This window comes from Triplophysa dalaica, chromosome 2 (assembly GCF_015846415.1).
Source record: "Triplophysa dalaica isolate WHDGS20190420 chromosome 2, ASM1584641v1, whole genome shotgun sequence".
Classification (NCBI taxonomy): domain Eukaryota; kingdom Metazoa; phylum Chordata; class Actinopteri; order Cypriniformes; family Nemacheilidae; genus Triplophysa; species Triplophysa dalaica.
In genome coordinates, this window is record NC_079543.1 from 10313468 (window position 1) to 10341347 (window position 27880).

At 40.1% G+C, this 27880-nt stretch overlaps 1 protein-coding gene across 1 annotated transcript in view; it reads left to right on the forward strand.

The window, feature by feature from the left end:
- The window catches only part of maml3 (mastermind-like transcriptional coactivator 3), a 90678-nt gene extending 63278 nt beyond the window's left edge, over positions 1-27400 (forward strand). Inside the window, exons 3-5 of the mRNA XM_056731621.1 lie at positions 22559-22831; positions 23092-23167; positions 24231-27400. Coding sequence (XP_056587599.1) covers positions 22559-22831; positions 23092-23167; positions 24231-25222 — 1341 coding nt within the window. The 3' untranslated portion in view covers positions 25223-27400. The remainder of the gene's footprint in view (positions 1-22558; positions 22832-23091; positions 23168-24230) is intronic.
- Positions 27401-27880: the final 480 nt, after the last annotated feature.

Genomic DNA, 27880 nt, shown 5'->3' on the forward strand with positions numbered 1-27880 from the left:
ATATGTTTTAATTATTGTTCTGAGTTTAATCTGGGTGGAGTCTTTGATTAAATAATTACAAATTACAAATAACAAAGTGATGCATTTTTTTAAGAAACCTACTCATATCTAAGGGGTGATAAAAAAGAACAAATGAAGATAGAAGTATACAGTTTCTTTTGTTTGAAAGCTGAGACTCTGTTCTTTCATTTGATATATTGTTTTCCATAAATTAATTACAGGAAATGTACTGTGAGCCATCAAAATTTTGTGAAAATGTAAAAAAACGCTGGCGCTGGCAACTTTGGGCGGGGAAAGAGTTAATATGTCAGCTTGAATACTTGGCAATGAAAGTGAACGTGCATACTGTGTCAACATACCATTTAGAGTAAACTGTGTATTATAAGTGAATTAGCTCTTTATTTGACCCCCCACTTGTGCTTTATTTGGAGAGTGACTTAATTTGCTTCTTTGGTTCTTATTATTACTCTGTGTGAAACTGGCAAACTGCTGCAGTCTCAGGCTGAATTTAGAGGTAGGAAGGCATCAAGGCATGCCCTAGCTCAGTTTTCGCGTAACATAATGTCTGCAAAGGTGCTTTCATGGCCAGTTTTGGAAGTATCCTTCCCTGTCTATGATATCCCACAATCCTGTGGGTGTGGTTTGATGGGTAGTTTAGAAAACATAGTGTCTTGTGTTATAGTTACAAGAGGTGTACTTTTTTCATGTGATCTGTTTCTTCCAAGAAATAAGCATTCCGACTGTAAGTTATGCGCTTGCGTCTTAGGCTTGTGACATTATGTTTGAAGTTTAAAGTTAGCCTATTAAGTTTTCTTAAGAAGTGCCTGCATACAAAAATCACTCCTGATAAAGTCATTGACTGACTGGGACACTAGGTCATTCGTGTTGACAAAGAGATTTAGGATATAACCGTGTTGAAAGTAAAGCATGCGTGTATGATGTTTATGTATATAGGTGATTTAAAACTGTGAACATCTTCAGCGCATCCATACTTGGAATGAGACCAGATCAAACCTGTCAACACCAAGACTCAATGACACTTGAGAGTTAGTTTGTTCAAGATTAACAGTGTATGTTAACATAAACACTTCTCTGTGCGTTTTGATGTATGAGTTTTGATGGATGTGCCACTGTTTTTTACAGTAGCTCTTTCAAAAATGAATCAACAGGTTTATCTAATGACATATGGATCTATTACACAAAAGGAGAGTCTTAACAAAGTATAATAAACACTATATGTAAATATAAAGTTTTGAATTAGGATTAGAATTTCATCAGATGCGCGTGTGCCTGACCCCTAGTTAACGGTTTGTGTATGGTTAGTGTCTATCATAATATAACTATTTATATTATATTTAATTTATATAAAAATAAATATATATTATTATTTTATTGTATAATTATTTTATTAAATAAAAGTTGTTTTGAATTTTGTTATGGGTCCTGCAGTTTGGTCGCATTTAAACAAATTGTATGGTACATTGACATCTATCGGTGGAGCTTGGTATCAGAGTCAAAATTCAAAATATTGGAGAGACAACTTTGGCCATGTAACGGTTCTCGGTTTCTTATCAGAAATAATCTACAGGCATTCTATTGCTTTTGAATGTGTACCGGAAGTTAAATTGGGGTCTCAAGAGTGCGCATGCGCAGTAACGTTTGTTTATGTTGTTAAGATGAAACCGTAGATATGTATAACTTTAAAACATCTTCATTTTGAATATTTTATTTTTGAATTATATCCTTCTTACTAAAACTTAAGAAATCATTATCTAACATCATATACCCTACAGTATATCGGTTAACAGGCGAATACTAAAAGTAGGTCTTATCACATGTCTAGATTGTAAAAAGTGGTTATATTTAGGCAGATGGGATGCCTAAAAGAACGTAAAAGAATGTTTATTGTAAAGTAAAATTACATGTTTTTAATTTAGTTTGACCCCTGACTTACTAGTAAATTTACAGTTTGCTTCTGTAATTAGATTTTTTTTACCGCATTTCAAAAGTATTTAAAAACATTGGGTAAACATTTACTGTACTGTGTATCTCTTTTCCTGTCTTTGTTGCTCCTATTCTTCCTTTCTGTTTGCAACCTGAGGAACAGTGCACGCTGTTTTTACCACCCACTCTCCACTGCCTGTGGACTCTCTGTGAGAGAGAGAGAGAGCGAGTGAGGGAGAGAGACTGTGTGTGTGTTATTTGGGGAGTTTGGCTGTTTCAGCTCTATCATCGGAGGACGCAGGGAATTCTGCGGTGACCACACAGGTTATTTCTCATCAGATCTACCAGCCCTTTCGCTCGCTGTTTAGACATGAAACAAATACCTTTATACTCCTACACAAATGTTTGCGCTATAGGAGTACAACATGTACTCTCCTCTCTAGAAACCTTTGTTATTATCCGTGGTGTTGTTGCGTTTCCATATAGAAGAAATTGAGGGTAGACATGTTGAGTAAAGCCAACTAGTTCCCCTGACTCTCATTTGTTTTTCCCGCCACCCATTCTCTCCCGTTACCATGGGTTACACGAGGCGAACCGCACTGGCATCACTACTGTTAGCACATTTTATCACATTTATGGACAGTTTGATGGAAGACAGCTTTCCTATCAGCCACTGCAGCAGTCACCTATCAGAGGAGACCCATTGTCCCCCAGGCAGCGATAAGGACTCTTCAGGCCGACGATGTGGAGTTTGGTGCTTTATCTGTTGACTGCACTGTGTTTGTCTAAACCAGTGAGACGTAATGGAGGGAAAGGGTTCGACTGACAGTATAAGGTTATACACACAGCGTGAGCTTTCAGCTCCAGCAGGTGTGGGCGTTGAGATCTTATTGTTTTACGTAGGTACATTACAGAGCGTCTGTCTGTTTCGTAACAGGTTGAGATAATCTTTCACAGTTTGGGTTCGAATGCAGCGTTTATGTTTGACCCAATTGAAGCTCTTAAATACCGTGGCAGGATATGATTGCCAGGCGTTTTTGGAGTGATAAATGAAAAATAAACATTCAAGATGAATGCGAGCAAAACCTCATTCTATAACCAAAGTGACCTGAAATTACTAGGGACAGTTCAAGTACCTCAAAGGAATACTTTGCACTAAAGCAGACATTTTGAAGAATGTTGGTGACCAACATTTGGGGCCCTATTGACTTCCAATTTATGAATGGAAAGCTATGGATTTCTCAAAATATTTTCATATGTGTTCCACAAAAAAAGTCTTACAAGTTTTGAATGACATAAGAGTGAACAAATGAGGACCATTCATTTAATATCTTTTTTATCATTTCTTTTTTTCCATTACATTTATTATCACGATTTTGGGGTGTTTTCTGTTAAATCAAGTGTACATTATGAATGCCAAAAGTTCAGTGGAAGAACAAAGTGCTTGAAGACATTTTGGTGGTCTTCTGTATCTTATGGTGTTTCAGAACACCATTTATGTTCGACCTATGACGGAGGCATAATGTTTTGAGGAAGGAACAGAAGAAAGTTTTTGAGGTATTCCACAGGATAGAGCTGGTACAAATGGCTTCTGGTTGTGACCTTGTCTTTTTATGTGGTCCTGTTGGGGAAGTAGTTCACATATGTACAGTCACAAATATTAGCCTGAAAAATAAGATAACATGTATGTATTTAAAAATATATATATATATTCTAAACAAACAATATACTGCATATCATTTATACAAATTTAAATTTTCAAGAATAGCTTGGAATAATACAACTATCACAGTATATTTTACAACAACTATAAAACTCTTTTTCTTTGCAAAATTCTACCTCATTCAACCTGCCTCTGCAGTCATATAATATCTTTTTCCCAAGCTTCCTGTCTTTAACCTGTGCATGCGCGCACACACACAAACACCCTCTCACCCCCTAGCCAGTAGAGCTCAACGAAGCCCAAGATAATTCACTTTGCACACTAACTTTCAATTTGGTCCCCGCTCTCTCCGGCGAAACGCATTCCCCTCTGCTTTAAGGCGGAATTGAATCATTCACATATTGCGTGCGTATGCGCTGCTCGGCATCATGGCATGTTATGGCAAAGCTTCAGCGCCGTGCCCTAGTTACCAAAGATGAGAGCAATCCTTAAATGCACACCCCACCACCAACTCCATTTCGCTTTTCCTCCCGCCTCACTTTTCTTTCTCTCAACATGAATTGGCTTTTCTCTGATAGATAAATGACTCCATTATGCCCAATTGAATCAATTCATTACTGGTAATGGATCGTTTTTGCCTGTTTCCATTGAAACGGAGGTAGTGAGAGGAGTGAGGGAGAGGGACAGAGAGGAGGAGACTGCAGGTACAGTCCATATCGCAGGCAAGTGAAGTCATGTTTGTGGGAGCTTTAGGATAGTATTGGCCAATTGACAACTCTATCTTCTTCTCCAGTGTCATAGCAATATTTAGAGAAATACAGAAAAGTGTTTTTTCAACCCTCGTCCTCTTGACTAGCCATCTATCAAAACCCAAGCATTCCTGTCATTTCAACAGTATTCACAAACATGGTCATTCACACAAAGACCATAACGTTTTTCTCCCTCTTTCCCTCCTCCTCGATCTCGCCGCCGCCTTTCACAGTCACTTCCTCAATAACCCTAATGAGCATATCTGCCTCTTTAACCCGTAATAAAAACTGTTACCCCACCCCCACTTCCCAATCCCTTCCTCCCCCTCCAGCAGCCCAACCCCTGGCTGCGATGCCCCCTCTCGACACCTCTTCCCAGGGCCGATGGAGCTCTTTGTTTGCCTGTGTGTGTGGTGGACTGGAGCAGACCGATAAGGGAGGCAAAGGGGAGCGGGGAGCGAGATAGTTCTCCAAAAGCGAGCGATAACACGGAGAGGTGAAGAAAGTGAAGGTAGAGAGTGAAAGGAAAAGATGGGACAGCGGTGTTATGCGATGAGTGAGACGCACGCTGGGGGAATGTCAAGATGCTGGACCTGCTCCGTGTAGGTTTGTTACGCACATTGAGGAGGAGGGAGGGAGGAGAAAGTGAGGTGAAAAACTGCATACCAATTCCGGATCCGGAGTACGCCCTCCTTTATATTGAGGCAGTTGTCACTGATCCTTAGGATTTAATACCGTGATTCACACACACTGGTATGTGGTGCAGTGTGTGTGCTTAGAATAGAGCCCTATAAGACTGTTGGTATAGGTGATGGTTTCCATTTGCCTTGGGTCTATGTGTCATGATTGCGCTTTTAGACACAGACTATACAGTTAGCCTGCACACTTAAAAATATAATATTTATAATTAAAATAAATCAGTGTTTCTACAGTAGGTTGGTTGGTATAAATGCATGGTGAACTACTTTAATTATTATAATTCCTGTGTCCAAATGTCCATAGTTAAAGAGCAGGCAATCTCTTTTTATATTGTGTATTGTGTATATACACTATAAAATGACAGATATTTTAGATTCTTTACAATTGAAATCGTGTTAATAATGGACAATAACTTGAACTGTAATAGAAAGATCCTCTGTCATGTGCTTCTGGCGGCTGATTTGGGAAAAGTGTTTGACAGAGAGAGAAAAGCACAGTCTTCTAAAAAGAGATCAAGAATGAATTAGCAAGCAAGTGTGAAAATGAGAGACGAACATTGCTACACATTGTAAGGTGTGTGTGTGTGACAGAAAGCAAGCAAATGTCTAATCCAGTGGCAGTCTCTGGTTTGGGGTCACCGCAGAGTGACTAGGCTTGAAATTGTCCCTCCACGCCGCTAAGCTCTGCCTATGAACTGTGATGTGTGTGTTTGTGTGTGTGCTCGTGTGTGTATCCCTTGTAAGCTGGTGGGAAGGCTAAATCAAGAGAGTGGGGGGACGTTAATGCGCACACGAAAGTGAGGCCATGCATCCTAGAGAGATGTGATGAAAGCAATTGAGTGAAAGAGAAAAGCTTGTTGTGGATGCTTTTTGGTTTCTGTAGGTATTTTAGGTTTAACGGTTTTGTTTTAGGCATCAGAAGTAGGGGTACAGAATGTACCAGTATTGGCAGTAACCCTGATACCAAAAATAATTTGACACATTTAAAGTTATGCCTTAAGAGCCAAATATCTTTATAATATTGCTACCATGACATATTTTGGGCACGATAACCATGAAGTAAAAATTTGTGATGGCCCTGTTCAGAACCCTGAATGATGTACGTCAAGAGACAACCCAACAGCTGATGTTTCAGTAATGTTAACTCACAAAAGTAAATAAAGCAGGTGAAATTATTATTATAACCATGAGCAGGGCAGACAGCTTCTAAATTTTGCTTAAATTAATCTTATTTATGAAAATATATTTTTTGCAAATAATTTCTATTCCCCAAAATGATAAAGCAGCATTTTACCAATGTGTGATGTAAGATATGTGCTATATTTGCTGACATGTTCAAAGTCAGATTTATGATAACAGTGTTAAACCCCTACTTCAGCCTGTTCTCAAGGGTCCTTGTATTTATTTTTGCCCTTCATATGACACCTGCCATGTTCTGTCAATGCTGATCTTTCTATCCTCACCATTTTAACAAGAGACCATTTTATACCCCCATTTTTCTCAATCACTCATTCGGGATTTGCACCTTGCCATGAAAAATGCCAGCTTTGTGCCCGCTGCATCGGGAAAGAATTCTAAAATTGGAGCCACAGAGGGCACACAGAAATTCTAAACCGGAACTCATTTGGGAACGTTATGGCCTGCGGACCCCAGGAGGAGTCAAAAGACAAAAACCCGGTGTTCCCGCGAGGACGCCCCTGCTGCGAAGAGGGCCATTTATCACCGGTGCTACCAGCTTCGGTTTCGCTGTCAGGGGGAGGGAATTTGCAACCGCTGTTAGCGAACCTACCTGCCGCTGGCAGAGTCCGTGGCGTGTGATTGAGGCCCTGGCCCCCTTCCTCCGCTGTTTCATTTGTTTCAGCCATAAACACCTTCACCTCCACAGCCTCATTAGTGTCCCCAACCCTTACCGGTTATTTTATAGTCTGTGCTCGGTAGACACGTTGGTCGTGATGCGATCATTTATTTGTTTTCGTTCGCTTTAACCTTGGCGAGGAGGAATGCATGGAGATGTGTGTTTGCGCAGGTCTTGGTGAGGCAAGACCTTGTGTTGTCAGGGCTGTTAAAGGCAATCTTGGTAGCTCTTGTCATAAATCAGAGTGGATGAAAGAGAAGGAGACTGTATTGCTTCATTGACACCATTAGGGTTAAGGTTAGAGTCAGTTCGATTTCGTTCACACTAGCGTTTTCAAGCATTTCCAAAACGTTGCCCATCCACACTGAAACATCTGAAACGCTTACATCCATGTAATGCGCATGAAGAAAACCTAAGACACATCAGCATGAGTCATTTCTTTCAGACACTTTTTACTTTTTGTCTTATGTCGCAGAAATGTGGAAAAAGTTTTTTAAATAGACGGATGATGAGGTTACATATAGATGTTGCTGCGGGTAACACAAGACTATAAAGCTGTGAAAGTGACACTTAACTCACGCTCCGCTACCAAACAATAACAGCGAGTATTTTAATATTCCATCTCCTAAAATGCAATCTGAAGTATGCATGAACTGGCATTAATGGTATCAAACACGAGAGCAGCCGAACCAATTGCGTCACATGACGAAAAACGTGTCATCGTTTTTATACCCCTCCGTTTTACACATCCACACTACAATGCGAAAAAGCAGTTTTCAAATGTATCCACTTTCGAGTGCATTTCAGAAAAGCTCTGTTTTTGTTGACAAAAACACTGTCTCAATGTGGACGAAAGACCAAAACGAAGTGAAAAAGATGTCTTTGTTATGAAGACATGAGACTGCTAGAAACCTAACATTGAGTGGCAAATAAAAGCACAAAGGATACGGCATGATGGTTTCTTCTGAACGGTTTGAATGGCTTTATTTTTCTTTGTGGTATTCCAGTCATGTAATATTGGTTTTCAGAAATACAGAAGTAAAGCAATCATGGTCTTCTTTACAGTACCAGACAAATTATGCAATTTAACCTATTTTATGTAAGATGCAAGGGCTGTAGTGTCGACTACATGAAGCATATGATAAACTGAAGTGGAAATCTTGACCTGGTGGCATTGAGCAGTTCTTAACACTACTCACAAACCGTCTCCGGCAGCTTAATAAACAGAGATGTTTGAGCTTCTGAAGAATGAGACAGGCCCTCTGAAATGTATAGTATTACCTTGAAGTGTCATTTAAAGCGGAAGTGTTTCTTTTTTATCTATGTTTAAATGTGTGCACACTTTGACTTAACTGTGAGGCAATTATATGATAATTTCCTTGAGGTGTAAAGTATATGACACTAAAACATTGTTCTGTTCGTCTGAGAATCCCCCAAAGCTAAGTTCACATTTGGTGAACCAATGGCGATACCGGTCCTGATCCGAATCAGCCGATACCGAGGTGGATATAACTTAAGTATTCTTACTTTCAAGTACAATTTAAAATATCTGCTTATACTTTGGACAAAAAATACTTGCCTATATTGTAAAGAACATCATACTTTTAACTCCATTACATTTCATAAATAAATGTTGTTTTTAACCTTTTAATTCTTGAGGACATTAAATCCTACCACTTTCTTTTACTTAAATATTTTTACTTTTAAAAATAAGGTTTTTTTAAATGTAATTAAGTATGTAAGTAGTAACTTCCTCGGGTGATGCAACGGATCGGATTTGAACGGAACATGTCAGTCCGATACCCGATCCAGGAAAAAAGACCTGTATCGGCCCCAATTCCGATCTAGAGTATTAGATAAGTGCATCCCTAATACAGACCAAAGTAGACGTTCACTCACTCTACAGGTTTCTGGTTTCTTTAACCTTTGGATGTACGCAAGAGGTTAAGGAGTTGCATTCCAGCAGTGAGAAGGAGATGTGAGGCTTGAGGACACTCAATCCTCCCTTTAAACTCATTCCTCGTGCTGGCTCAGCCTCAGGAATGCCTGGCATTCTCTCAAATCATCTGATGTCTAGTTTATGCTAAGGAGTGAACATCCATTAGGGAAACGGTTTTAAGGTCTACGGACCTGCTCTTCTTATAAACTTTCAGTCCCTCCTTTTATTGTCTCTTCTAGCTTTTCTCCCAGTTTCTTAATACTTCTTGTTCATCACTCTTACTTTTTTACTAGTTCTCTTTTTCTAGTTTGTCATAGTTAAATGTCTGTTTCTTCCAGCCTCCTGCCACTCTTCTAGTGTTCCTCCCTCACTCGTTCTCTTCTTCCCTAATGTTTGAGCTTCCCAACTCTTGCTGCTATCAGCAGTGTGATAATGTTACGGCAGTCACTAATCTGGCAGTAAATACTCAATCGCTCTTTGTTTTCTCTCTCGCTCGTTTTTCTTTATTTCTGTTGTTCATTTTTTGCATTTCGAACCATCTTTTGGTCGTCGTCTTCTGTTTTCCATATAGGCTTTAAAGGGGTCATATGGTGCGAATACGTGTTTTTCTGTGTCTTTGGTGTGTTATAAGTTGCCCATGCATGTATTAGACACATAAAATTGCATAAATTAAAGTGTCGGAACTATAGATGCACCGAGGATATACAAACATGCACAGTTAGTGGAAAATACAGCGTTTTTTAACCTTTAATCGTGAATGCATATTGCATTACATCTTAAACAAACGATAATATTCTATTTGGTTCGGTCAAATTACCCCTTTAAAGTATTTATTTCTGGCATTGTGGATTTCATTCGCTGATCTTGGTCATTTAAATCCTGGATTGTTCTGGTGATCTTGGGTTAATACTAAATAGATTAAGTTACCCAACCATTAGTGCTTTCATATTCTGTTGCGTAACATCACTAAACTGCACACAGAGCTCTGTTCGCTAGAGGTTACAGAACACACACACAAAGATTTGCACAGCTATTTTTTGAGGACATTCAATGACATAATGCAAGCGCAAGCCCCTTACTCAAACCCTAACCATCAGAGCTGAGTGGCTAACCCATATATTAAAAATAAAACCAAGTTTTATCTTCCAAACAACCCTTTAATGGGCTGTCAGAAAGTAAGGACAAGCCAAAAGGTCTCAAACTGGTCGTCACAAAGGTACAAAGTACACACTCACATAGGCACACATGGCTGTCATTTGAAAGAAGAAAGAAATAAACCACTAACTGTAAATACCCTTCTAAAGTAAACTTTTGAGTTAACAGCTGTCAGGGGTCATTTCTGTTTTTTTCTGTTGGAGTATATACGCATTGGCAAAAGTCAGAGTGTAATTCCTACAGTTTAGCCATTTACAGTATTATGTTGCAATAAGCCAACTGGCGAGCTTTCTTTAGTCACCAAAGCCAATTTTAACTGTCATTTTCCGTTTGGCAACTGTAAATTTTGGACCCTGAAGTCTATTTACAAGGGATTTGGGCAAAATTGTATAGTTGCAAATTGCAGTATTAGTCTATTGTTGAAATTTTATGTTCTATTTTTCCTATTTGAGAAGTTTGACCTTGCCGTTTCAAGTTGGCATTTGAGATGAGGGCTCTCTGCTTTAATGACATTAAGTTTGAAATACTTTTTTAAAAACATAAATTTGCAATGTTTTTACCAGTAATTACAAATCTCCTGCTTTGAATGAAAACGAACGATAGTTTTCTCCTGTGCTCTTTTTTTTGTTGTTAAAGTGTGGTACATTCGGTCCTAATGAGGGGAGGGGGGCACTAAACCTGACGAGTCAGCAGACCTTCTGTTTTCCTGCTGACCTGTGCTCTCACCCTTCTCTCTCACTCTCTCTCACTTTCTCGCTGTGTCTCCTGTGTTCTCCACAACACTTCCTGTCTTTCTTTCTGATGTGTGCTATGAAGCTAGATGGATTTGTTTGTCAGTCTCAGTGTGTGATTGGTTTGAATGGCCCATCTTCATCTCATCTCTTTGTGCTTTTTTGCTCTTGAGCGTTTGATTATGTCTGCCTCCCCCCCTCTTCCCACATGTCACCCTTGGATTGGAATAGCACAAACAGTTCCTGCTGAACTGGCAGAAAACAAGCTCTTCCTTTATCTTGTTTCTCCCCCCTTCCATTTCTTTCAAATAAAAGGTCGGGCTGTATGCTCTATACCAGATTTAAGTAAAGAAATACAACCTACTGAGGTGCATTGTAAATTTAGACTCCACGTCATGTATTTGTGTTGTACTAATGCAGAAATGAAAATCCGACAAACATTAAGCAGAAATACTGGGATACTATTAAAAAAATTCTAAGCTTGACCCTCGAACCACCAGACTCAATTCCGAAATTTTTTAGTATGCCTACTTTCGTCCAATCAATTTCTAATAATCAAATAAACTCATCGCAAATTATTACTATACTATTTCAATCACAAATAAATCAATTACATATGATAAGTGGGGAATGCCATTTGAAGTTGCTAAATGGGCCTTTTTATTCATAAATTGTAATGTGTACATGTTTTAAAACAAACTCTACATATACAGATAGTGAGTGACACTGCCATACAAGCGTGGGCAGTCTTTCGTGTTTGTAACTGGCACGATTATGAATAGAAATTAAACAGTTTTTCACAAGTGATATTTCTAAACTGTGTTTGTGTGGCTTGCTTTATTCTCATTTGACCTGTTTCTTGAAGCTGACAGGCTTGTAAAGAGAATGATTATTGTTGTTTTTTTCTAATTGACAAGTATCTCTTTGTTGGCTCACATTTAAAATATTTTGCTTGTCTCAAAGCGCACTGTGACGTGATGAGAATCACATTAACACAAAATGGATGAAGTTGTTCATTAAACAGGCAAAAGTCTTTAATCCAGTTGACATCATGTTTTGGTTTCTAAGGGCACTACTTATTGCTTGTATTACAATTCTCCCTCTGCTCTTTATATCTGTGGGCAAACTGCGGGAATGAGTATTATTCTCTTCTGGAATGTCGCATTGGACTATATTTAGAGTCTAGTTTCCGTTCCTCCTTTTCCGTTTCTTTTCTCTCCTTTTTTCAGATGGGACAAAAATAGCCATGGTCATGTCTTCGGACTCACCTGGGAATTCATGCCATTCAGACGCCTATGATTGTGTGTATCTATCAGCGTTTCTGACTGATTTTAATGAATTATATTTCGCTTGTTGCGGTGCTTGTTTTCCTGCCTGTTTTAGATAGCGATAACAACTGCTAGAAAATCCAACATAAGCTGGTTAGCATTGTTTTGGAATATGGGCATGGGTAATTCAGTTGCAGACCATCTTGGACCAGTAACAAACAAGCCACCAACTGGTCATGCATTTTTAAGATGCTAAAGCCCAATCTGAACTGAATTTCGGAACATATTGACCAGCTTGCACCAGATACAGTGTATCAAAACACAGTCATCAGCTTAAGATGGGTTTTCATTCAGAAAGTACATCCGCCATCACATGTGAGGTTGTCTCGTTTTGGCTTGACAAGTTCAGACTTGAAGCATGCATTAACCCAAGTTTGAAACACTCTTGTGCAGCTTTAAAGCTTTTAGAGAGCCAAGAAGCTGGTGGCAACCATATGCTCATGTTACATACTTTTTATATCTAATTCTATTTAGCCGGGAATCTTATCACATGTAACCCTTTAGTAAGTGTGAAACTGACTTTATTTAGCTGTGAAATGTAGCTACGGTGCCACCCAGGCGAATTAGCTCCTCAAATTGTGAACTCTAAACTCCCACCCTCCTCAGCTCGCATCACCGGGAGAGAGTGACGAATTGAAATGGTTTAGACTCTTCGGGCGGGTGCACAAATTGGCTAATACACATGCTATGACTGCAAGTGTTTATTGGAAGCAGTGGGTCTTTTTCACGATCATTAGCTAACTGAAAAAGCCTGAGTCAGTGTACGCACTAAAAGCTTCATTTCTCTGCAGGTGGCCTTGTGTGCGTGTGTGATTGCATTTTATGTGATTGTAGGGTCTTCTCTACTGTATGCTTACTGTATTTATTGTTGTGAAAATGACATGCTTGCTTTGCTACTAAGCTCAAACTACCTTTTAGCACACCGCTTCTTTCTTTCTTTCTTTCTCGCTCTTCCTCTCTCAGACCTAAATCCCAGTGATATTTAAGGGTCTTAACCTGCGTCTTTCATCCCTCCGTTACAGAGCGTGTGCGAGATCTAGCGTTAGCCCTGTTGCTACGCGCTGCGTTAGCTAATGCAGACAGGCACGCTCTGAGCGTGTGCAAAAGCTCATGACCCTCTCCGCCAAGACAGACTGCAAATGAGCCGCCGTCTTTCTCTCCTCGATCTCGATCTTTGCCTCTCTGCTAGTGTCAGCATTCCTCCCCTCTCTTTAACTCTACTTCTTTCTCTCTTTCTCAGTCACACCCTGGCTCTGTCTTGTTCGCTCCCTTTTGCTCTGCCTCTTTATCCAAGTAATTATCACTCCTCTCCGACATATCTGGTGCTGTCATATTCTCTCTCTTCCTTGTCTCTTTCTCTCTCTCTCTCTCTCTCTCTCTCTCTCTCTCTCTCTCTCTCTCTTTCTGTCTGTCTCTTTCTTTCATTGCGTCTTCCTCCTTAGCGTTTTTAGAAAGGAAATCAATATAGACATGACCCTCTCAGGATCCACAATATCCCCTTTGGGTGTGGTGGCTGTTGGGACAGCAAACGCGGCGTTAGGGCCCTCGATAATCGTTTTCGGTGGAACCAGTCGTTGCCATAGTAACAACTTAGCAACCTAGGCCCAGATGGAATTGACTCAGTTTTTCGACATTTTCTCTGTAGTACTGGGGGATGAAATATCTGCAAAATCTCAATTGACAGATGCTTTATCCAAAGCTACTTGCAGGACATTCAAGGTAGATTTTTTTATCAGAATGCGTGTTCTCTGTGACTTGAACCTGGATGAAAATGACTCAAACTGTTAATCTAGGAGTATTTAGCTCTTGTTGTTAACTGAAAGCATAATCAAATTATAGTAGAATACTATAGGTATAAGAAACATGCAGGTGGAGGGTGGTGTGTTGAATGACAGATGTTTTCTCCCCAAGCTCTGTGTACGCTCATTCTGTGCTGGCATTCCTGGTACAACGGGTCAGCCTTGACTGATTAGCCAGATCATTGTTTAAAAATAGATAATACATTAAAGTAAATATGTAATATTACATTTTTTTTATTGGTCAGCTGGACAGGGCCCAAAGAAAGTCTGGAGGGATGCTCCCCCTAGCCCACCTATTCCCAGCCCTGCAGCCAGTTAGCGTAAAAGCAATCCTGATGTTATGAAATCTGTATTTTATTGTGTTTAAAACAACATCTAGTTTTCCAGCCAGTTCATTCACCAACATTCATTAAGGAAAAATGCGACAAACGTTGCTTTGTTCTTTTATCATTATGATGTCATAAAGCACATTGTTTCAAGCCGCTGTTCTTTTTTCTCCCACCTATTATTTCGTGACAGGAGGGGAGATGCTCACTTAGCAGCTCTCTCTCTCTCTGTCTTGTTCACTGTAGGTAATTAGTGAATCAGCCAGTAATTAGTTTGCTTCATGTCTGGTAATTCCCTCTCATTGCCCACAATGACACTCCCAGCCGTCAACACTCAACACTGTCACGTTGTGTAAAAAAAGAAAAGACACCTCGTCTTCCACTTGTCGAGCGAGCGTGTCTCAGAGCCTCGCCCACGAACAGCTCTTCGTTCTGTGTTGGGTTGCGTTGTGTGTGTGTGTTCTTAAACGCATTTACCCATCTTTTCTATTTCCCCTCTGCGCTCTCTAAGTGTGCCGGATTGTTTACCTCCCTCTTTTTCTCCACCTCTCTCTCTCTCACCCTCCCTCTCTCTCGGAAGTCCCCGAGGCCTTGCATTCTTCAGTCCCTCCCCCAACCCATCCCTCAGCATAGACAGAACACGCAGGACAGATAGAGCACGCTAACGTTTGCGCGGTGCCCTCCACATTAACATACGACATGAAGCGTACATGCTCACGCACGTCTATGTACGCGCAGATGCTACACTCTCAGATATCTAAATGATTGCATCCCGTCCCAAGAGGACAAGGCTTTTTCTTAAAGATTTTAATGTGCGCACGCGTGTATGTGCGCATGTTATCTGATGAGGTCTGTCTCCGGGGTGGCTGCGGTGCTGTTGAGAATGACTTACTGATAAAAGTACTGAGAGAAAGAAAGAGAAAAAGAGAGGGGGGAGGAGGCCGCTTTTGACTGGACACATAAATCAAGGCCCTGGTAATTGCTGCTCAGGAGAAAAAGTGCCTGGGAGAGGGAGGTTGTGAAACTGAACACTAAAGATGCACTAACACACAAGCGCAAACACACACGCGCACACACACGCGCACGTGAAGTGTTGTCATATTCAGAACACTTTTATAAACAATACCGCTCTGTTTTTAAAACCAATTGAGCACTGTAGCTAAAGCCCTCGGTGTATCATGCCTATACATATGGTGTGCGATGTAAATTTCTTCATTAGCAGGGCACACAAGCAGCTCTTGTGTGTCCTCTGTACAAATAGTCTTGTGTTTTAGTGCGTATGCATCAATCCCTTCTTTGTGCATGGCCACTTAACATGTATGTCAAAAAGCTATAGCATACAATTTTACACATACAATAGTACACTCCTAAACCATGCTAGTCTGTTCTTTTTATGTGAAATATTTGTTTGATTGACCGATTCATATTGCATATAAAAATGGACGGAGCTGGTTCAAGTCACTAGTTCCAATGTTGCTTGTTTACAGAAGTAAAGGCATGCAGTCTTTTTTATTTGACAACAATGTTATTGACTATAAGGGAACTGAAATACATGTATAAGCTGATTAGATATCTTAGGGGCGGTTCACACCGAATGCGTTTTTCCGTTCCACTGATGAACGTTTTCATTTTTTTTCCATGTAAACACGTTAGCAGACAGATGCGTTTGACCGTTCTTTGAGCCTTATCAATGTCCGTTCCATAGCAGTGGACCAATCAGAAGACCTCAAAGGCGGGGCAAGCGTTGCAAAATTTTGTTTAGTCGAAATGTGATTTCTGTTATCAAGAGTTGCTCTTCCTCGCGTTCTGCGGTGCAGAACTAACTAATTTTTTGGTTGGCTAAATAATTTTGAGCGAAGCAAACTAGATACTGTATCAGTTTATTCCATTAAAGTTCATGGTAAGGTAATGCAATACTCTGATACATGCACAGCAGGCATATAAATACTATATATTTGTTCCTAGGCTCTTATTGGTTAACAATACTATGAAATACATGGATAAAAGACGCATTTATCATCTTGGATGAACTGAGCCACTGTGGTTGGTGCAGTGCGTTCTGGCCTTTAATTTTCTGCAAAAGATATCTTCAATGCTTTAATCAAAATGAAGTACACATATGGTTGACCCCAACGCTTTTAAGCATCTTTCACATGCCTGTAACGCCTTTAAACACTATCTAGGTGCTACAATTCTGTGTTGTATTAGCACACACTATTTTCCTCATTACACACGTACAACCACCCACCCACCCACACACAGACACACACTCAATTTAGCCTGTTCTTGTCTCTCTGTGTAGGAATGTCGGAAAGTAAAGAATAGAGACGTGAGGCCGTGATTGGTTGTTTTATCTTTCCTCTTGAGAGGGGAGCCATGATTGGCTCACTCATCCCAGGAAAGCGAGACCGTAAAAGATGACAATTAATCTGTCACAGATGCTCTCGAAAACCCTTCACCAATCAAACACTGTTTCAACAGCCTAAAACATTTCCCTCTGCTCTCGCTTTCTCTCTCTCACACACATACCTTTGGTCTCTCGCTCACTCAGATAATAAAGTTAATCTTAATTTCTGCTTCTGTCGAGCCTCGAATAATTAGTCTTGATCGCTTTCAACAAGGCGCAGCTGCGAGAAACAAAGGAAACATAAGAGGAGCGAAAGAATGAGGGAAGATTTACAAACAGATACGCACAAGCACCTGTTGTGACATTCAGCTGCGAGTTTGTTGTGCTTTTTGCAGGGAAAGCCATTAAAATTCAGACTCACGCGCATCCTTGACTTTTCTTTTATAAAAGCAGAACTGAATCTGATAGTTTATGGCTTCCAATACTGTGTTTTATGCTCGCAAAGAAAAACTGTGAGCAAGCGAAGGCTACGCCAGCATCCGGGCGAGTTTTAATGGAGAAGGGAGAGTGCGAGGGAGACAATTCTGTGCTTTTGTTACCTTTTCTCATCCTTACATCAGATTTCATCACTTTCCCTTCTTACCTCTACCTGCACATCCACACAGAATGGGTCGGCCTGTGTTTAATTGTGCTCCTTGTGGGTGTCTGTGTATTCTTTGTAGTTATTTCTTAAAGTCTGAGGTTCAGCCAGTGAACGATGAACAATTTCACGGCCACGGGCTTGTCCAAACAAAGGAAGCTGGTAGCCTCATTCAGACTCTCGATCTGTTGCGTGTTTATGCACGCTTGTTCTAAAGAGCTGGGTTCCTGTTGTTTCACGTGACAGATCTGATGTGATTTACATGCTAATCGAACATCCGTCAGTCGGTGGGTCAGTGCTGAGTATATAAATGATCCGTACCACATGAAGCTTCAGCAAGCTTTGGTATATCTGGCGGGTTCAGTGCATTGTTAGAGTCTATACAGAGTCTGCATGGCTGTATTTTCAGAATTTTGGCTCAAATGCGAACTCTAAATTTCAATCTTGGGCGAATCTCTGCAGCACGGTTCACATTATTTTCTGAAGGTTTTACTGTCGCGCAATTCCAATCGTGCATCAAATATTCCGGTTTATTCCTCGAATCTGATTGGGTGTTTCAAGTTTATAACAATTCAAACGTTGCAATTCAAATATCACGCACAAAACTAGGATGCAGTTTGTAGATGTGAATCTTTCTTCTTTTCTTACCAACTTTTGAAAAAGCACAACTGAGGTCAGTACGTTGATGTTTTAATCAGTTCAATGGCAAGTTTATTAAGTATTTATATAAGGAAATAAGTGTGCAGGGCTGAGGATGAGTTTCTATCCATAATGCTTGATGAACTGATGCTGAACCGGTGTATGCGCGCGTGTGAGTACGCCCGTGTGTAATTGAGCTGTAGACAGAAATATGGCTTTACGGCCACCACTAATGGCTTCTGTGCAGAGAGAAATGGAGGGAGGGAGAGGGAAAATATAGAAGCCAGGAGAGATAACGCGACATGGGGAGGAAAGGGAGGGCAGAGTGTTGGTGGTAGGAAAAGGTGGAGAGTAGGAAACGGGGGGGTGGATGCTACAGTTGAGTGCAAGATGACTGCCAGTCCTATTTTGCAACAGGTGTCTTGTGGAGATCTTGACAATGCATAGAAGAAATATTTAGGTTTTTCCTTGTTCAGATGAAAGAAAGGGTTACACATCAAAAGCATCAGTGAGTAATTGAACAAATGTGTGTTTTTGTTAGTGGTAAATCTGGATTGCAGATTTCTTGGTTTCAGCTCTGGGTTTATTTGCTTCTCTTCACTGTTGCTGCCTGCTGGGCTCTCTCATTTGTTTTTGTGAAAGCTCTCAGTAGATCTGGCGTGATTGATATGCCACCAAATAATCTGATGAAAGGGGCATCAGGTCCTGGTAGTTGTGACAGACAGCGCCCCCTTGATATTTTCCTGGTAGTGTTTTCTCCATTCATCAATTTGTGTAAACATTGCTACTTTTAAATAGTTTAAAACATTAAAGACCTGCATACTGTTTTCTTGTTATGTTAACATATTTTCTATTATATTATGCTGGAACATTAAAAAAAGGAAGATGCCCTTTGAGAAGTAGCCAGTAGGCTCTATTTATATCACAGATGTTGCATGATTTTCCAATTACCTTTCAGTTGCAGCTGTTATTAAAGGTAGGAAATTATTATTGGACAAGAAATTGTGTGCAGGATGAGTCATCAGTGGTTTCTGTCTGTTTTCCCAGAAGAGAAAGGATACATATTTGAAAAGTCATTTTATATTTCATGTTTTTTTTTGACACATCCCAATTAACACTTAATAATAAGAGCAATGGTGATAGACTGATATATTCAGGCCAGGCTGAGGAATTGCCCAATATTTGGCTATTTGAAGATTGTCAGATGTTAACTGTGCCCGATTAGATTAACAGTGGTCTTTCTGCCAAGTGTCAGTTCCGAAATCGGCCAAAAATGTTGCTGGTGGATATTGCACTTTAAAGTGGAGTTTTAAGTGAATAAAATGCATTTCGTTTTAGCCATAGAATCAAAAATTCTGTACATCTTACAATTATATATTCCCATTATATCAACCATCTGCCACCTTGCTCTCTAGATGCCGGATTAGTATTCAATTCAATTTTATTTATATAGCGCTTTTCACAATGTACATTGTTTCAAAGCAGCTTTACAGGAGAAAATAAGAAAAACAGTAAAACACAGCACAGTGCATGGTGTTTATAGAACAAGCAAGATGATTCTTAATAAAATCTAATAAATGCAGTATCTTTGTGAGCAAGCCTACACTGCCCTGTGGCGAGGAACCCAAACTCCAATGATAAATAAGTGGAGAAAAAAAACTCTGGAGAAACCAGTCTCAGCTGGGAGGGCCAGGTCTCCTCTGACGTGTCACAGCTGCACTAGGTGACTTTGATTAAGGGTTACTGGGTAAATGTTTATGAAGAATGGGGAGAGTTTATTAGTTGTGATTTAGGACATTTAAGTTGTTGAAACTGTTTATGTCTAATTTGGTCTTATTTTGTGATAGTTTTCAAATGAAAATGGTGTAAGCATGGAAAACAGTAATGGCATAATGTAACTGAGTGCAGCTATAACTTCAAACTTCTTTCATGTTTCTTAAGTTTAGCATTAAATACCAAGTATTGTAAATTTAGCATTAATGTGAAAAGTAGTCCGTCTTTGCTCTCCATTGGTGATGGAATTGCCTGAGCTGGGATGGTCAGTCAGTCTGCAGGCTCTCGCAGGAGGATGGCACGGGATTTTCAGCTGTAGCTGGCATAATTGACACTAGCCATTAAACTTTTTTTATATATATATATATATATATATATATATATATATATAGATCGACTAACAAAGAGCAGCTTGTATTTTGTTGCAACCCCAAATTGCAAATGGATTTGAAAATGGCATAACTTTAAGTGAAGTAGTCAAGTCACTATGTCCTCCTACTACCGCTCATAAATGCCTATATAAGAACTGTGTTTTGTGGTGTATTATTAGAGGGGAAGTTTAGTGTCTGATCTGGGCCAAGGCTCACTACTTGGAATCAATTCTTGTATGTATTGGATCAATACAGTCTTGCGGTGTGTACTATATTGCATTGTGCAAACTACAGTTTTCTCGCATGTTATGATAGTCTTGCCAATCGCTGTGTGTTTGTTGACTTTGCTAAATCAACACACTTGATGCTCTCACCAACTAAATGCTTAAAGGTGCATTTTGTAGTTTTTTTATTAAAATGCATTCATGTGCTGTACAACTACAGGTCAATCATTGGTATGTTGATTTTGCCGTTTGGCTTTGTGGGGCTTTCAAAGCATCACATTGTTTGAATTTTCTTTGCTGTTCTAACATCAGCTTAACCCAATGGCAGACATTGTGATAATTATTTTTGCATTTTTTTGGTGACTAATGGCACAGAAATGTGAGACAACTGTAAGTAGGTCAGTTGTGTTTCTTTGGTGCTTTCAAAACATAGGTGTTTGTATGAGTCCAGCATGTCAACGTCTTGTTCAAGCAGGGCCGGGTGCTACTATCTGTTTGTCAAACAATGACAGACAGGTGGACAATGAGGCACTAGTGGTTGGATTTGTTTATTGAACTCAAATTGATCTTGCTTCTAATGCTCTATATATCCTGGATTGAAAGACCTGATTGACTGTATAGTTTGATAGGTGGATGTCCAGGAAACAATTGTAAAACCAAACAAAATGTGAATGAAGGTGGAAAAGGAGCATGAGAGGTTAAAGGAGAGATTTAGCCTGTTTCTATCTCTCTCTCTCTCTCTCTCTCTCTCTCTATCTGTGTCTCTCTCTCTATCTCTCTCTCTCTCTCTCTCTCTCTCTATCTCTCTCTCGGCTGCTGCCCGCTGTCGTCCATCATGGCTCCTATGAGCACCATCTGCTCAACATTACAGCCACTGTTGCCTGGCTACCTGCTCTCTTTCTCTCTCCCTCTTTCCTATTTTTTCTTTGCTCCCTCTCTTTAATGTTTTTTTCTGTCATCTGAGTCCTTTTCTCTCACCCCTCATCTCTCTCTCTCTCTCTCTGTCTCTCTCTCTCCCTCTCTCCCTCTCCGCCTGGTTGAGAAGTATTTGGCTCACACGCATTATCCGGCAGGAAAAGGAGACACATCTTTTACACCGCTCATGATTAAGCCATCTGCAGAAAGAGCTGAAGGGAGTGGAGGGGGGGGGGTCGTAATGAAAAAGAGTAAGTAAAGCAGCGAGAGTGAAGGAGAAGAAAACGAGGGGAGGTGAGGGGAAATGTATAGGAAAGAGGGAACGACAGCTAGAATGGAATGGAGACATGAGCACAGAGGTGGAAGAAACGGAGATAGATGACTTCTGAGAGAAAGAGAGAGAGGGAGGACGAGTCTTGTGATAAGAGAAAACAAATCAACACTGCCCCCTTCTGGCCTCTCTGTGATCAACATGGAGATGTTCGTGTAGATAGGGCGCTTTTTTGGTCACCATGACTGGTTCACTGACAAATTTTGCAGTTGACTGATGTGTTTGTCTGGATCTAGGTCTCGAAACCTAAACTCTTGGTGTAGTTCTTGGACTTGTCTTGACTTCAAGTAATTCCAGAGTTATGGATGAGACATTTTCAAGCAAAATCTGTTTATATTTGACTAGACCCATGATGATAGAGTCCAGACATCAGAAAAATATCAGTCTATACATGAGTTTTTTGAAAGTGGAGAAAATGAATGCAGGGTTTGTTATGGATGTGACAAAAAGATGCACGTTTTTGAGAGGCAACATGTAGGATTTCTGTGAATGAAAATGCACAAAGCAGAAGCCATAATACGCAACAAACAGAGAAGGGGTCACTCTTTATAGAACATAAAATAGTTATTTTAATTTTCATGTGTCCATTTATGAGAATATGCACCCTTATGGATGTGACAATTCTCTTATGGAAAGGTATGCTTTAAAAAAAAGGTTCATAAAGAGACTTCACCTGGGTATTTAAACCACCACATATTGACATCTGACCTATCCGTATGGCAAAAAACGTTGGTAAAAACTTGAGTTTTTCATCTTAAGGTTGACATTTGCATGGATTTGCCCCAATGTCATTTAAGATGGACAGTCATTGCAGGACGGAAGTACATTTTCCGAACTGTACATTTAAGTACATTAAAAGTACATTTAACTGAAGATTATGAGGGCACCCGAATTTAAAAAGAAAATGACACAATATTTCACGAGAAAATAGGCATTGTAATGTTTAATTTCACTGGGAATTCAAAAGTTCTTAGATGTGATTTGTTTTTATTAAAAAGGCATAGAAATGAAAGGGCTAAAATTGTAAACGGAAAGTTTTGATTCAATTTCCCCAAGTTTTGTCTGAACAGTTCAATAGGCCGAATAGATGTACTGAACACTCTTTGAGTAACCCCTCTCTTGTGATTTCAGGATCAAGGTGTGGTTGGGCTGCAGCGGCAGACGGGTGGAGTCCAGCCACCTCACGGAGCACCAGGGGGCGTGGCCTCAGCTGGGCCTAATGGGGCGGGGCCTGGCGGTTATATGGGAAATCCGCAGCAGCAGCAGCAGGCGGCCATGATGAAGCAGATGATGGCTATGGAGCAAGAGAAGAGAGCCCAGCTACACCTGATGGAGCAGCAGAAAGTACAGCTGATGAGAGAACAGAGACAACAACACCAGCAACAGCATATGCTGGCAGAACAGGTGAGTCACTGTTTACATCACACTACAATGCATGTGTATGAGATCAACAGGTGAAAACAATCTGCAATAAGTAGGATTTTCATTGCTACATTTTGCAGTGTTATAAAGCAATAGACATGACCTGGGTGTTGATGATAAGCAGCGAGGTCAAAAAACACTACAACCTAAAAATGTAAATGTGCTTTCTGTTAAGCTGTTTGATGATATGGAATGTTGATATTGATCTATTGTTTTCTGCTTTGCTTTTTTTACTTTTCAAGTTGCAGCAACAGCAGCATCTCCCGAGACAGATGAGTCAGGCGCAGAGGAATCCATACCCACTCCAGCAGTTTCAAGGCAAGACACACACACACACACACACATGTAGAGGATAAAGGAGGATAACAACCCCCACCCAAGCTTTTTATCATAAAAACACTAAGCACATTGCCACTTAATGTGAAATAATGATTATATTACTTTGTGACCGAGGGGATTTTGAGCACAGTTAAAGGGGCTTGCAGCAAATTGTAAACTTGTCAAGATGATGTCAACTTAAAAAGATGTAAACTCCTCCTTAAAGCTTTTAAGTGCAGCAGTTCCTCAGTTTAAACTGATAAATCATTTTCTATTTGACAATTCGAATTCCTGCCTGTCCACTAATACACAAGGTATTTCCTAGCATTGGAGCTAATGAAGCTGAAATACACGCATACATTCGCTCAAATGATGGATTCTTTGGTCATAATGAATATTAAATTATGATAAATGTGTGTTTGGAGGGGGTTTGGTCTCTTATAGGTGTCGATGGGTGTAATATTTCACTCCCTCATGTGGATTCTGCTCAATCTCTGTTTAAACAAGCTTTGGTAAAAGAGGCACTTGACTTTAAATAGGAGGGTTTGTTTACCATGGCTATGCCAAGATGATTTTCACAATTAATTTATCTCGTGTCATTCCAAACCTGTATGACTTTCCCTTCTTATGGTGAACACAAAAGAAGATATTTTGAAGTATGTTGGTAACCAAACAACATTGTCCCCCATTGACTTACATCGTATGGACACAAAATCACTTCGGACATTTCTCAAAATATCTTCTTTTGTGCTCCACAGAACGAAAGTTAAGGTTTTTAACCACATGAGGGTGGATCAATTACAAAATTGAGATTTTTGGGTGAACTATCCCTTTAACATTTAGGTTAAGAAACGCAAGATACTTTGCGTTTTGTGTTAATTTCGTCCTCACACACAAACATCTGGTTTCTTTTTCCGTGTCGTATTACAATTGACAGTGATTTACTCCCATATTGAGAGTACTAAGATCATTTGAGTTTAATTGGGATAGGATTGTCATGTACAGAATATGCACAGAGCACAACAGATGTCAGTTAATGTGATTTCATTTGCAATTATTTTAGGCACGTCCCAGGAGATGGTGGCAAGGAACCAGACGCTACAGAACCTGCGGAACACTCGACTTATGCAGCAACAGCAGCAACAGAACCCTGGAATCCTCCAGATGACGCCCGTACAGAATTCTGCCGCCATGCCCTCACAAGGAGACATGAGCATGGCGTACGGTGGCCAGACGGGTGCACAAACAGGCATGTACCAGGGTATGAACCCGGGCATGGGCCAAATGCTTCAGCAGCAACAGCAGCACCATCCTAACCAGACGGGCATGGCGATGGCGCAGAGACAGGCGGGCGCAGTCGGACAGGGGATGGTCGCCGGAGGGGCAGGAGGCGTTTACGGACAGGGAATGCTTATAAACCCTGCACTCTCACAGCAGCAAATGAAAGCAGGCGCCGTCGCCCCCGGTGGGCAGCCGATGGCCAAATCCCAGGTTCAGAGACTGCAAAGCATGATGGGAGGTGGAGGTCAGACATGGCCTCAGCAACAGCAGCAGCAAAATATGCAGGCCATGGGTGGCAGGACTTCAAACGACATGGTGGCGTTTAACAGCAATCCTGCCTATGCAATGCAAGGCGGGCAGCCTCCTAGGATGGCCAAGCAGCATTTCGGGCAAGCCATGGGTGGGCAGGCTATGGTGGACCCACGCTCTATAAACCCAGCAGCAATGGGCGGGCCCATGATGCCACACATGGCAGGGCAGCCAAGGACCAACCAGCCACGGGGTATGGTGATGGCAGGCATGAACCAGGGTGTGCCCAACATGACTGCTTTTGGACAGGGCACGCCTCAGGGCATGCCGGGTGCATCAGGTGGGGGAGGGCCGTACATGCCAGGCGGTCAGCCTCAGGGCTACCAGAGGACGTCCAATCAGGACCTGGCGTACGGTTACAGCAGCCAATCGGGGGCTGGGGCTGGAGTTTCATTCGGCCTGTCGGATGGCACAGATTTGGATACAACGGAAGGTTGGATGGAAGAGTTTTTCCCCAACCAATAGCCTACAGATTTTTTTTTGATAGGACAATTTCATGGGAAATGTGATTTTTGTTTTATTACATGGTCGACAATTCTAAACAATATATTACATGTCGTGTATTACATGTGTGTGATGTCACAATATTTAAACCAACTCCTCTCTGTTTGGGTGGTCGCTTCTCACGTAAGAATTCAGGCTTTTATGTTGTAATTCCTTTTTTTCTTTTAAAACAACATTTTAGCTGCTTCAAGAATTTTATCCATTTTTCCTATGCCCTTAAGTTGTATAAAGGGCAAGAGGCACTGAATACTGCAAAATGATATTTGAAAAGATTTTATAGACCAACTTTGTCTTGTTTTCAATTCATCCATTTGTTTCATGAAAAACTAAAGGTATGAGGGAATTTGAGGTGGGCTTTTGTCAACTATAGATTGCTTTTTCAAACCCAAACAGTTCAACACACCTCCTCTCATCCTTCTGTATCACATGTCTGTTCTCTCTCTTGATATATTGTGATCCTCTTCATTTGATCCGCTTTGTGTGCTTGGTTCTGTGTATGTGTGCTTTGCACTATGAGCATCACAACAAACACATCAGACTGTTTGCTCTAAGTGCATGCAAGATGGATGCTCTGCTGTCGCTAGGCAACCGGCAAAAGAGTGTAGCTGTGTGTGTGCGTTAATATCGCTCAAAGAGATTTGGCAGCTACAAACTTCTCTCTCCCTTCTGTAAAACTGTGAGACAGAGATGTTTTCTTTAGTCACAATGGCAGCTAGAGAGGAATACAACCATAACGTCAACTCGTTCGGATCAAAGCGGATTAATGGCGGTTTAATTTAACACCCCACACACAATTTCAAAGGTTGTCAAATAATTTAGTCACATTTAGTGTTTTGGTTTAGTGTCTGAAACATCTATTTTTCAAACCTTTAAGACTTGCTTCATTTTTGTTTTTGTTTTTGAAAAGTAATTGCTTGTGAACACTGGTTTAAAAATAGAAAAGGGAAACAGACCTTACATACTGTATTTCAGCTTATGGTTCACACCACTTATCTTTCATTTTACCAATTAGAAAACATTTGCTAGTTGATTTTTGAGCCCACAAAATTTCTTCAAGCTCCCCCAAGATATCAAAGCTGCGATAACTTCGTTACTTTCTAAAATTTTAACTTGACATAGATTTACTTTATTTTTACACATTAGCCTCTGGTACTTCAAATATTGGGAAGCTTTTTCTGTACAAACCATCTCGTACATGTTACCTAATTTTCCTTAGTGTTCAGTGAGTTCTAAGTTTTAATCTGGTCTCATTTCAAGTGTTCAAAATGAAAAGGCATCGTTTAAGTTCTCAGCTAGTTTGACTGACTCTGTTGAAATGCCACATAAATATGAATATCAGTTTTTCTCCTCTGTAGTGTTGCTGTATGATGTCATAGTTATGGTGTCTAGTTCTCTGTTATCAAACTCTATTTAAAGTCCAGTCTGATTGTTTCAGCTCTCTGAGGAATGTAACAGGAATGTAACAGTGTGACTGACTTGCCCTGGTAACTTTTTTTTGGCAACACAAAATGTTTTAATTTTTGTCTTAATGGGATACATTCACAAATACAGTGTTTGATGTTATATTGTTGCAAAGGGAGGAGGTGAGGTCCATTTTGTCTCACCAAATATCACCAATCTGGGACCAAGTTTAAGATTAACGCGATGTTTGATTTTTGTTGAAGACATCAATCTTTTACTCTTTTTTTTTATTTCATACTGGTGCTGACATATATGTGATGGAAAAATATATATATCAGATACAGTTATTTGTAAATATGTTTTTACAATTTTAAATACACCAGAGGATACGTCTCTACTCACTGTAAAGATATTGCTGTTTGTTGAAGATAGAGAAGTATTTTTATTTCATCTTTTTTTCCACTTTTAAACTCATCTGAGCTATACCATTGCACTTCAGACAATGTCTTACTACTAATTTGTAATGTAAACCTCCTCTAATTTTTATTTTGAAGGTTTTTTTCTAGTTTTAAGATTTTACTCTGTATCTAGAGCAGTGCTTTTTTTCTTTTTCCATGTACAGAATAATGTAAATGGTATTGCCAGAGTTACAGCAAAGAAATTGTTTTTCAGAAAAAATACATTAAAGAGATTGATCATTAAAAATGTTCTCACTGATCAGATATTAAAATGAGCCTCTATATATTTGTATACCTGTTTCACTTTACACATGCAGTTATTTTAATGAATAACAAGGTAGTCAGTATGAAATTTGCAGGCATGCTCAGTAAAGCCTTTATCCGTTTCTAAACAATGAAGAATACGTGGAAAGTGGGACTTTAATTTATTAAATTAAAAGTTAAAAGTTTCTAAAATCCTCTGAAGTGTAAAAAATAGGACTATGGGTGGGAACTAAAAATATACTGTTTGCAAACTTAAGACAGGTGGAAAATACAAAGATGTACCCCAATTTGTTTATTATAAATACTTTCAGGACAACGTGAAGCTCTAATGTTTGGAAATGGAAATTGTTGATGACAGGGAGAGATGGAGGGCAGGTGTTCCCAGTCCTTATTAAAGAGGCATATGCTAAAGAGCACAGTTTAATATCTTACTGTAATGAAATGCTCCACTTCCCTGTGTCTCTGTCCCTCTTCTGATGATGATGAATGGAGATAT